This window comes from Calliphora vicina, chromosome 3 (assembly GCF_958450345.1).
Source record: "Calliphora vicina chromosome 3, idCalVici1.1, whole genome shotgun sequence".
Classification (NCBI taxonomy): Eukaryota; Metazoa; Arthropoda; class Insecta; order Diptera; family Calliphoridae; genus Calliphora; species Calliphora vicina.
Window position 1 is genome coordinate 116,783,152 of NC_088782.1, and position 12,285 is coordinate 116,795,436.

General features: G+C 32.6%; 1 protein-coding gene across 1 annotated transcript in view; it reads right to left on the bottom strand.

Annotated features, from left to right (window-relative positions):
* Nucleotides 1–1,859: 1,859 nt before the first annotated feature.
* The window catches only part of LOC135955897 (ecdysone-induced protein 74EF), a 474,814-nt gene continuing 464,388 nt past the window's right edge, over nt 1,860–12,285 (bottom strand). Inside the window, exon 4 of the mRNA XM_065506301.1 lies at nt 1,860–1,926. Coding sequence (XP_065362373.1) covers nt 1,907–1,926 — 20 coding nt within the window. The 3' untranslated portion in view covers nt 1,860–1,906. The remainder of the gene's footprint in view (nt 1,927–12,285) is intronic.

Sequence of the window (12,285 nt, forward strand, 5' to 3'; positions counted from 1 at the left end):
GTTCTGTTCTAGTTCTGTTCTAGTTCTGTTCTAGTTCTGTTCTAGTTCTGTTCTAGTTCTGTTCTAGTTCTGTTCTAGTTCTGTTCTAGTTCTGTTCTAGTTCTGTTCTAGTTCTAGTTCTGTTCTAGTTCTAGTTCTGTTCTAGTTCTGTTCTAGTTCTGTTCTAGTTCTGTTCTAGTTCTAGTTCTGTTCTAGTTCTAGTTCTGTTCTAGTTCTAGTTCTGTTCTAGTTCTGTTCTAGTTCTGTTCTAGTTCTGTTCTAGTTCTGTTCTAGTTCTGTTCTAGTTCTGTTCTAGTTCTAGTTCTGTTCTAGTTCTGTTCTAGTTCTGTTCTAGTTCTGTTCTAGTTCTGTTCTAGTTCTGTTCTAGTTCTGTTCTAGTTCTGTTCTAGTTCTGTTCTAGTTCTGTTCTAGTTCTGTTCTAGTTCTGTTCTAGTTCTGTTCTAGTTCTGTTCTAGTTCTGTTCTAGTTCTGTTCTAGTTCTGTTCTAGTTCTGTTCTAGTTCTGTTCTAGTTCTGTTCTAGTTCTGTTCTAGTTCTGTTCTAGTTCTGTTCTAGTTCTGTTCTAGTTCTGTTCTAGTTCTGTTCTAGTTCTGTTCTAGTTCTGTTCTAGTTCTGTTCTAGTTCTGTTCTAGTTCTGTTCTAGTTCTGTTCTAGTTCTGTTCTAGTTCTGTTCTAGTTCTGTTCTAGTTCTGTTCTAGTTCTGTTCTAGTTCTGTTCTAGTTCTGTTCTAGTTCTGTTCTAGTTCTGTTCTAGTTCTGTTCTAGTTCTGTTCTAGTTCTGTTCTAGTTCTGTTCTAGTTCTGTTCTAGTTCTGTTCTAGTTCTGTTCTAGTTCTGTTCTAGTTCTGTTCTAGTTCTGTTCTAGTTCTGTTCTAGTTCTGTTCTAGTTCTGTTCTAGTTCTGTTCTAGTTCTGTTCTAGTTCTGTTCTAGTTCTGTTCTAGTTCTGTTCTAGTTCTGTTCTAGTTCTGTTCTAGTTCTGTTCTAGTTCTGTTCTAGTTCTGTTCTAGTTCTGTTCTAGTTCTGTTCTAGTTCTGTTCTAGTTCTGTTCTAGTTCTGTTCTAGTTCTGTTCTAGTTCTGTTCTAGTTCTGTTCTAGTTCTGTTCTAGTTCTGTTCTAGTTCTGTTCTAGTTCTGCTCTAGTTCTGTTCTAGTTCTGTTCTAGTTCTGTTCTAGTTCTGTTCTAGTTCTGTTCTAGTTCTGTTCTAGTTCTGTTCTAGTTATGTTCTAGTTCTGTTCTAGTTCTGTTCTAGTTCTGTTCTAGTTCTGTTCTAGTTCTGTTCTAGTTCTGTTCTAGTTCTGTTCTAGTTCTGTTCTAGTTCTGTTCTAGTTCTGTTCTAGTTCTGTTCTAGTTCTGTTCTAGTTCTGTTCTAGTTCTGTTCTAGTTCTGCTCTAGTTCTGTTCTAGTTCTGTTCTAGTTCTGTTCTAGTTCTGCTCTAGTTCTGTTCTAGTTGCCCAATGTAGGGCATTTCAAATATTAAACTTTTTTTAAAAAATAGCAATAAAATTCTAATAATTTAAGTATGTTTAATATTTATAACATCCTGTGTATAGTTTATGACATTTGGCAAATATAAATGCGGGACATTTGTTAGAATTAATTAATTATTATTTTTTTGTGTTAGTTAAATTATCTAAACATAAACAATACTATAGATATTTAGACAAAACATTTTTTGTTTTCTAATAAAAACAATAATTTAAATTAATATTTATTTTAGTTATTTAAAAATAATAAATTGTTATAATATGATGATTTGTGCAGCAGCATATAAGGCCTCAGTTTTGGACGGTTTCAATAGGTTTATAACATATACACCAAAACCCGCCCAAAGCTAAGGCCCTCTATGGGCAATTGTTTTAACTACAATAAAGAATTTATAATCATTTTATTTTACCTTAAATTAGTGATTTATATAATGCCAAGCTTACCTGTAAAGATAAAAGAAATAAGAAAATATATTAAATGTTGTATAATATTTAAGAAATTTGTACAAATTCCCTTTCTGTTATTTGATTTTAATCCCTAGACAAACAATTGCTTTTAATCGCCTTTAACAAATCAATTTAATCGTTTTAGCTACATAATTTTCCCTTCTAAATTGTGTAGAAGCTGTTGTTTTGTATGTTTTTGTATATGATGCCTTCAAAAACTTTCAATAATATTTAAGAATAAACAACAATTAGTTAAGCAATTCAGTAAACAATAAAAGCCCAGCTTCCCCATAACAGCCGAGGCACAAGGCCTATTTGGCCATTAACCCACCCGCCCACACAACCAGCAATCTCTGTCTTGCCACCCTACCAAATAAAACTGAAAGTAATGCTGATGATGATGCCTGGGTGGTGGGTAAGTTGCTCATTCTAATGCAATCAAACCCCTAAAAAGCCCTAGACTGACCAGCTACTACAACAACAGAAACGAAATCACAGCCAAAGCATTTAAGTGCATTCAAGTGTAAGTGCTGGGATTACAGAGAAGTCCAATAAATTGGTAATAAATGGTTTTTGTTTGCTGGCAGTATTATAGAAAAATATAGCAAGTTATTTAGTTGGTTGATGCAACACAACATTAATATTATGCCCATCCCTGCTTCCATAATACCTTCGCACACCCGCCCTCCTTTTTGACACATCTAGAGCTGCTACTGCACTTAATAACCACAACGAATCAATCAATTGCAAGTGGAAAAAAAGACCAATGGCTTAATAACGAAAACAAAAACATCCCTCAAATTGTTGCAACAACATCTATACAAAAATTTCCAAACTGAAATACAATGCGAAAAATACAGCGCGAGTGAGCAACTAACGGCAGCAACAAAATCATTAAAATTGAACAACAAAATCAATGATTGGCAAAAATTGTATAGAAAATTCAAAAAATAAAACGAAAAAATTTCGCAAAACAGGATAAAATGAAAATAGTTGATTCAGTGATTCACAATAATGCCTTAATTTCCGTTTGCCCTCGAAAATGCAATGGCCAAGAATGCAGTGCTGCGTCTGCAACAATATTGATGATGTACAGCAGCATTTTGTTGCTATTGAATAGTTTAGTGCAAAATGTAGCAGCCATAAATGAAAACTACAAGAAGAAATTTTGGATGAGAATGGTAAAATGATTTTGTAAAATTATGTGCAATAACAAAAACACACACAAAAACGTTAGTTAATAATATAAAACAACTGGGTATAAAGATGTACTGGCATGAATGCGAATATTATGGGGTGACAAGGATATTTATGTTTCATTTTGAACTATTACATATTTGTAAGGCACTATGGTCTACAACTGTCGTTTTTTTTTAAGAAAAACGTTTTTTTCAAAAATAATTTTTTGATAAAAAGCTTTTCTAGTGATTTTTTTATAATAAAAGTTCTTTTTGTGAAATAAGCTTTTTTTATTGTGAAAAAGCTTATGCTATGAAAAAGGTTTTTTTTGGTAAGTTTTATTCATAGCTTTAAAGCTCATATGCACAATGCGCGAACTTTTACAAAACAGCTTTTGTTCTTTCACACCGACAAGAGTACAACAAGCAATCAGACAACAGTGCTTGCTGTTTATTTTGCAAACAAGCGATGTACTTAAAAAAAAGAGCTTTCAAAGCTGTTTATTACAAACTCCAATATCGATGTATGCGTGCTTGGTCCTAATTGATTTAAAAATATTTTCTAAATAATTTTTAGTAAGCTTTTTTTGGCAGCAAAGTATTTTTTGTATGAAAAAGCTTTTTTATGAATTTTTTGTGAAAAAACTTTACATTTTTTGGTTAAAAGCATTACGATTATCCTTTCTTGGGAATAATATGTTTTGCTGCAAATGGTTTTTTACGAACAATTTTGTTGTGAGAAAATTAAATCAATTTTTTATAAAAACAACTATTCGTTTTAAAAAAAAAACTATATATTTTTTTTATAAAAAAGCTATGTTTTATGAAAAAAGCTTAAAATTTTGGAACTTATTTTGGAAATTTTTTTTCCAATTTTTTTTTTTATTTAAAAAAAAAAACAAAAATTTTAAATTAATTAGTGAAAAAATTTATGACAAAAAAAATTTTTTGTAAAAAAAAAAATTTTGGTTAAAAATTTTTTTTTCCGATTTAGACCAATTTTGGTCCAAATTGCTATAGCCTTATACACATGGTTGCAATGGACTTCGAAATATCTATCATTAGATATCCATATTAATGACTTACTGCCTGTTTCACGATGTCGAAAGAAAAATGAGTCGAAAAAATTTGTATGAAAAACACTCAGCCGTCTTCTTATTAGGTGATTATCTTTTTTCCCAAAGAAAAACTACAGATTAAATAAATTTGGGTTTCTCAATGTCTCACTTTCTTGTATTCTGTCGCAAAGCTAACCCGACCTCATCTGCCAATTATTTATTTATCGTACAGATAAATTCAATTCAATCAGCTGACTGCTGTTCATAGTTTGTTTGTGTTTTTGTAAACGAAATTAAATAGATTTTATACAAAAAATTTTAATAGAGGAATTAACATTAATTTGAGCATTCAGCATTCAGCATTCCAAGTGAATGCTGAAAGAGTTTATCATGCTAGGCTTAACTACCTGGCAGACATGCAGGATAATGAATTTTTCAAAAGATTTTGGCTGTCGATGGCCATATTAAACAGCTGATTTACGTAAACATGTCACTTGAAGGCAGAGTTCCCAACTATCACATCTATTTTGAGAGGTATTGAAATCTAAAAATAATGTTTTTTGTCGGAATATTGAGAAAACCAAAATTTTTAACGGACAGTTTATCGGCCTAATAAATTTCTGTCGACATTTAGTAACAGACAGTTTGTCGATACATTGAGAAAACGGGCCTCAGTTTTTAAAATTCTTTCGAATAGTTTTCATACAAATTTGTGCTCGTCATTTTACTTTCGACATCGTGAAACAGGCCTTTAGTAATCCAGATATAGATAAAAAATTGGCCAAAAATCGAGGTTATCCTAATTTTCAGTCATTTGTGGGTCGATTTTCTCGATTTTAAATCGCAACCGAGCCGGTAGAATTCCCGATATATTGATGTATCAATATATGAAGTTTATTTTAATATACCAATTTATTTTTTTTAAATCGGGAAGAATTCCATACATATTGATGTATCAATCATGTTTGTAAGTTATTTGGGGGCTACGGAAAGTTGATTTCAATATACAGACGGACAGACGGACAAGGCTATATCGACTTCGCTATTTATAACGATCCAGAATATATATACTTTGTGGGGTTGCAAATGAAAAATCTAGAAATTAAAAACAGAATGTCAAATGTATATACCTTTGCCACTCATGGCGAAGGGTATAAAAAGTAAGATTAAAAAGGGAGATATTATTGAAAAGTTTGTAGCAAAAGCTTTCTTTAGAGATAAAAGCATTCAAACGCTTTTTAGTTTTATGGCTAAATTATGTTGAAAAAAGTTGAATATAGCTTTTCTGAGGAAAAAGTTTCTTAGTTTTTTGGTGAAAAATTTGTTTAATGAAAAAGCTCTAGTTCTAGTGTGAGCTTTTCTCACTAAAAAAATTTTAAAAGGCTTTATTTATGAAAAAAGATTTTGTGAAAATATTATTTACGCTTAAATAACGCTTTTGGAAAAAAGCTTTATTTTTAAAAGTGAAAAAGTTTTATTTGAGAACAAATTATCTGTGTTAAAAAATGTTGATTTTACTAAAAAGTTAGATTTAAGTGAAAATTTTGTTTAGTTATAACTTAGAAGTTTTCATTTGGAGATGAGCTTTATTGATTCCAAAAGTTTTTTGATGAACAATTTTATTTGTCAAAAAAGGCTTATTTTTGTTGAAAACAAAAATTTTTCTTCAAAATTATATAAATTTAATTATACCCTACACCACCATAGTGGGGAGGGTATTATGCGTTTGTGTAGATGTTTGTAACGCCCAAAAATATTAGTCTAACACCCACCTTAAGGTATACCGAGCGACTTAGAATCACTTTCTGAGTCGATTAAACGATGTCCGTCCGTCCGTCTGGTCGGCTGGCTGGCTGTCCATGTAAACCTTGTGCGCAGAGTACAGGTCGCAATTTTTAAGATATTTCGATCAAATTTAGTACATATTATTTTTTCGGCCCAAGGACCAAGTCTATTGAAACTGGCTGAAATCGGTCTATTGTTTCACCTAGCCCCCATACAAATGTCCTTCCGAAATTGGACTTTATCGCTCATAAATGTTTAATTTATAAATGTATCTCCACAAATTGCGCTCCAAATAAGTTTTGTATATACAAAATTCATGTGAGCAAATTTTGTTACGATCGGTCCATAATTAGTCATAGCTCCCATATAGACCCGCTTCCGAAAATCACTTTAACGTGCATAAATCGCTTAAAAATGTTGGTATACTCACAAAATTCAACATAGTAAACTTTCATATAGACACAAATCACACGACCTAATTTCATGGTGATCGTTCCATAATTGGTCATAGCCCCCATACAAGGCCCACTTCCGAAAATCACTCAAAAATATAAATTATTGAAATTTTAAAAGAAAAATTTTTTTGCTCTTTCACTTAGTGTATGGTCGTGCTTGACCGACCATACTTTCTTACTTGTTTTTTTTTAAATTTATTTATGAGAAAAGATTTTGAAAGTTTTTTTTAATAAAAACAAGTAAGAAAGTATGGTCGGTCAAGCCCGACCATATAATACACTACACTAAGTAAAAGAGCAAAAAAATTTTTCTTTTAAAATTTCAATAATTTATATTTTTGAGTGATTTTCGGAAGTGGGGTTATATGGGGGCTATGACCAATTATGGACCGATCACCATGAAATTAGGTCATGTGATTTATGTCTATATTAAAGTTAACTATGTTGAATTTTGTGTGTTTACCAACATTTTTAAGCGATTTATGCACGTTAAAGTGATTTTCGGATGCGGGTCTATATGGGAGCTATGACTAATTATGGACCGATCGTAACAAAATTTGGTGACATGAATTTTGTGTATATAAAACTTATTTGGAGCGGAATTTGTGGAGATACATATATAAATTAAACATTTATGACCGATAAAGTCCAATTTCGGGAGGACATTCGTATGGGGGCTAGGTGAAATAGTGGACCGATTTCAGCCAGTTTCAATAGGCTTAGTCCTTGAGCCGAAAAAATAATATGTACCAAATTTGATCGAAATATCTTCAAAATTGCGACCTGTACTCTGCGCACAAGGTTTACATGGACAGCCAGCCAGCCAACCAGACGGACGGACGGACGGACATCGCTTAATCGACTCAGAAAGTGATTCTAAGTCGATCGGTATACTTTAAGGTGGGTGTTAGACTAATATTTTTGGGCGTTACAAACATCTGCACAAGCGCATAATATCCTCCCCACTATTGTTCTAGTTCTGTTCTAGTTCTGTTCTAGTTCTGTTCTAGTTCTGTTCTAGTTCTGTTCTAGTTCTGTTCTAGTTCTGTTCTAGTTCTGTTCTAGTTCTGTTCTAGTTCTGTTCTAGTTCTGTTCTAGTTCTGTTCTAGTTCTGTTCTAGTTCTGTTCTAGTTCTGTTCTAGTTCTGTTCTAGTTCTGTTCTAGTTCTGTTCTAGTTCTGTTCTAGTTCTGTTCTAGTTCTGTTCTAGTTCTGTTCTAGTTCTGTTCTAGTTCTGTTCTAGTTCTGTTCTAGTTCTGTTCTAGTTCTGTTCTAGTTCTGTTCTAGTTCTGTTCTAGTTCTGTTCTAGTTCTGTTCTAGTTCTGTTCTAGTTCTGTTCTAGTTCTGTTCTAGTTCTGTTCTAGTTCTGTTCTAGTTCTGTTCTAGTTCTGTTCTAGTTCTGTTCTAGTTCTGTTCTAGTTCTGTTCTAGTTCTGTTCTAGTTCTGTTCTAGTTCTGTTCTAGTTCTGTTCTTAATCGACTCAGAAAGTGATTCTAAGTCGATCGGTATACTTTAAGGTGGGTGTTAGACTAATATTTTTGGGCGTTACAAACATCTGCACAAGCGTATAAAAATGGTGAGAGAAAAGAAATTATTTTAAAATTTGTATGGAATTCTTAAATGGAATTTTCAAACAATTTGTGATAATTGGAAATACGAGTAGGTTCTTGTTACTGACAAGACCAAAATTCGTTTAGACGTGAAAGGTTTTTGGGGGAAAAGCTTTTCGGGTTAAAATTTATAATGAGTGAGTTTGTATAAGCTTTTCTGGCAAGAAGTCTTTGTCCGCATGTTTTCTTAATTAAACATTTTAAATAGAATATATATCATGATCTATGACCAAATTATTAGGATTTTCTATAGTTTCCAAACTTCAAACAGCTTCTTTGAGCATTTCAGCCCCATAGTGCTCTCTAAATTCCATAATGACCCCTTCAATATGGTCACGTCTTCCATGCAGTCTTGCATCAACAAAAAAAAAGACATATTCAATTTAAGCTTAAGGTCAGTCATGAGTGTAACAGAGAATGGAAAAATAATGGCAGAAACTAAAAAAAAAAACACAAGACAATACAGGCGTATTTGTATAGATAAAGGTAATTTTGTTACAAATTTCCCCTTCTAACTTAACTTACAACTATTACAGCGAACATTGGAATTATTTTCATTCAATAATGAAATTGCATTCAATTAAGCGTTTATGTGAATGCAACAAACCGCACCACATCACACACATTCACCCCCCGTTCACAAACAATTTCAGCTTTAGTTAGAGTCGTCTCCTGTTGCCATTTGATATTTGCTAATGTCCTTTTGCCTTACTAGTAGAGTTACAGCATTTCGTGTTGGGATACATTTGGGCACGTTTTACAGATAAACTCAAACACGTGCTAGATTTTCAGTATTTTGTCATTCAAACACTTTGGGGATGTCATTCAGTCAGTCAGTGGTTGGGCTGGCTGAATAGCTGGTAAGTGTGTCTCTGTATGTGTCGCAATAGTCATGTCAAATTATCAAAACTAAATAATAGAGTAAAATACGAAAAAAAAGAAGGAAATTTTAATGAATACCAGCAGCTATTCCTTAAATCATCTTATTGTATTGCGTTACGCATGCCTGCACATGTGTCACAAAAAATGACACATTGTTATTAATATTAAAACAGGTATTAAGGTTTTATTAATACACACATACATAATGTGAAGGAAACCAAATACCTGAATGAGTAAAAATTAAAAGTCAATGTTAATTGAAAAGGACAACATTTTGCTACATGATACTTTAATAGATTTAATGAGCAAAAGTTTAGGAGTTTCAAAAGGTAAGTTATCCAAAAAACTTTTAATAAACTGTAATGTGCCAGTGCTAATTTTATACCAGTGGTCGGCACGTAAATCAACCATGCAGACCGTAATCGTTTTTTTTTAGCTTTAAATATCATTAATATCAACGATATTCATAAAGTTTATTAAAAATCACAATGATTAGAGCATAAAATATCTATATTCCATGTTCCCTTTATGCCGACCACTGTTTTACATTGAATTTTTAGAAAAATATTTTAAAATTTTCCCATTTCTATGTTTGAAATCTCTATCATAATTTCTTGAGAAACTTGCTTTCCTATTTACTTACTTTGTTTAAGAGTATTTCATTTGTCTTCTGAGAACTATTTACAAATTGCATACTTCAAATACTTGTAAAACATTACAAGTACTTACTTGCAGTTCTTTCAAACGAAGTTTATTTATAATTTTCTATTTTTATGTTATGCATTTAGTATGTGTATTAGGGAGGTAATCATTTAAAAGATATTTATAGCCTGTTTCCCGATCTCAAACGAAAAGAAAAATTAAAGAAATTTTGTCACATAAAGTCGAAAATTTCATTAATCTAGTTTAAGGTTTGTCGAAAAGAATACAGCAGAAAACTGATTTGGACATATGCGTTCACAGAGTTGAACATTTAGCATTGATTTCAGTTTACGGTTTCTTGCAAATTTTCATTGAGAACTTCGCTCGCATAGACATGAAATTAATGAAACCCAAATATGTTTTCTTTCTCGTATAAATCTAACAAAAGCGTTTGCTCGATATCGCGCAACTGGTCGTTAAACATTTAAATTATACTTATTTTAATTGGTAGCCTTATTTTCATCAATTTTAAAAAAACAAGTAAGAACTAAGTAAAACAGCAAAAAAAATTTTTCTTTTAAAATTTCAATAATTTATATTTTTGAGTGATTTTCGGAAGTGGGCTTTATATGGGGGCTATGACCAATTATGGACGGATCACCATGAAATTGGGTCGTGTGATTTATGTCTATATTAAAGTTAAGTATATTGAATTTTGTGTGTGTACCAACATTTTTAAGCGATTTATGCACGTTAAAGTGATTTTCGGAAACGGGTCTATATGGGAGCTATGACTAATTATGGACCGATCGTAACAAAATTTGGTGACATGAATTTTGTATATATAAAACTTATTTGGAGCGAAATTTGTGTAGATACATAGATAAATTAAACGTTTATGACCGATAAAGTCCAATTTCGAGGGGACATTTGTATGGGGGCTAGGTGAAATAATGAACCGATTTCAGCCAGTTTCAATAGGCTTGGTCCTTGGGTCGAAAAAATAATATGTACCAAATTTGATCGAAATATCTTCAAAATTGCAACCTGTACTCTGCCCACAAGGTTTACATGGACAGCCAGCCAGCCAACCAGACGGACAGACGGACGGACATCGTTTAATCGACTCAGAAAATGATTCTAAGTCGATCGGTATACTTTAAGGTGGGTGTTAGTGTACACTAAGTAAAAGAGCAAAAACATTTTTCTTTTAAAATTTCTTTAATTTATATTTTTGAGTGATTTTCGGAAGTGGGGTTATATGAGGGCTATGACCAATTATGGACCGATCACCATGAAATTAGGTCGTGTGATTTATGTCTATATTAAAGTTAACTATGTTGAATTTTGTGTATTTACCAACATTTTTAAGCGATTTATGCACGTTAAAGTGATTTTCGGAAGCGGGTCTATATGGGAGCTATGACTAATTATGGACCGATCGTAACAAAATTTGGTGACATGAATTTTGTGTATATAAAACTTATTTGGAGCGGAATTTGTGGAGATACATATATAAATTAAACATTTATGACCGATAAAGTCCAATTTCGGGAGGACATTTGTATGGGGACTAGGTGAAATAGTGAACCGATTTCAGCCAGTTTCAATAGGCTTGGTCGAAATATCTTCAAAATTGCGACCTGTACTCTGCGCACAAGGTTTACATGGACAGCCAGCCAGCCAGCCAGCCAGCCAGCCGACCAGACAGACGGACGGACGGACATCGCTTAATCGACTCAGAAAGTGATTCTAAGTCGATCGGTATACTTTAAGGTGGGTGTTAGACTAATATTTTTGGGCGTTACAAACATCTGCACAAACGCATAATACCCTCCCCACTATGGTGGTGTAGGGTATAAAAAAAAGAAGAACTAAGAGCAAAATCATTTTTATTTTAAAATTTCAATAATTTATATTTTTGAGTGATTTTCGGAAGTGGGCCTTATATAGGGGCTATGACCAATTATGGACCGATCTTAACAAAATTTGGTGACATGAATTTTGTATATATAAAACTTATTTGGAGCGCAATTTGTGGAGATACATTTATAAATTAAACATTTATGACCGATAAAGTCCAATTTTGAGAGGACATTTGTATGGGGGCTAGGTGAAATAATCGACCGATTTCAGTCAGTTTCAATAGGCTTCGTCCTTGGGGCAAATATTATTGAAATATCTTCAAAATTGCGAACTGTACTCTGCGCACAAGGTTTACATGGACAGGCAGCCAGACGGACGGACGGACATCGTTTAATCGACTCAAAAAGTGATTCTAATTCGATCGGTATACTTTAAGGTGGCCAATATTTTTGGGCGTTACACACATTTGCACAAACGCGTAATACCCTCCCCACTATGGTGGTGTAGGGTATCATAATATTAATAGGCAAGTCGATTTCTTTAGACCCCTTTTACGCTCACATTATACATTCAATTTGAGCGAAAAATACACCATTTTAAAGTTATTTATTCACAGTTGTGCAGAATGTATATTTTATTGAAATCAGTTCAGTTTTTTTAGGAGTTAAAGCGTTTAAAGATGTGTCTAACACATATGCAAAAACGTGTACATGTGAATCTTAAGCTAAAAAGTAAACAAAGCAATGCATGGAAATAAATTTTTATTTCTAAATATTTTGTGAACTAATTGCAAGATTTTCAAAATTTTATCTAAATAGCTCTTTTATGATTTTGCATAGTTACACTGAAAATTTTCGGAATTGAAATAGTGGGCGTGGCACA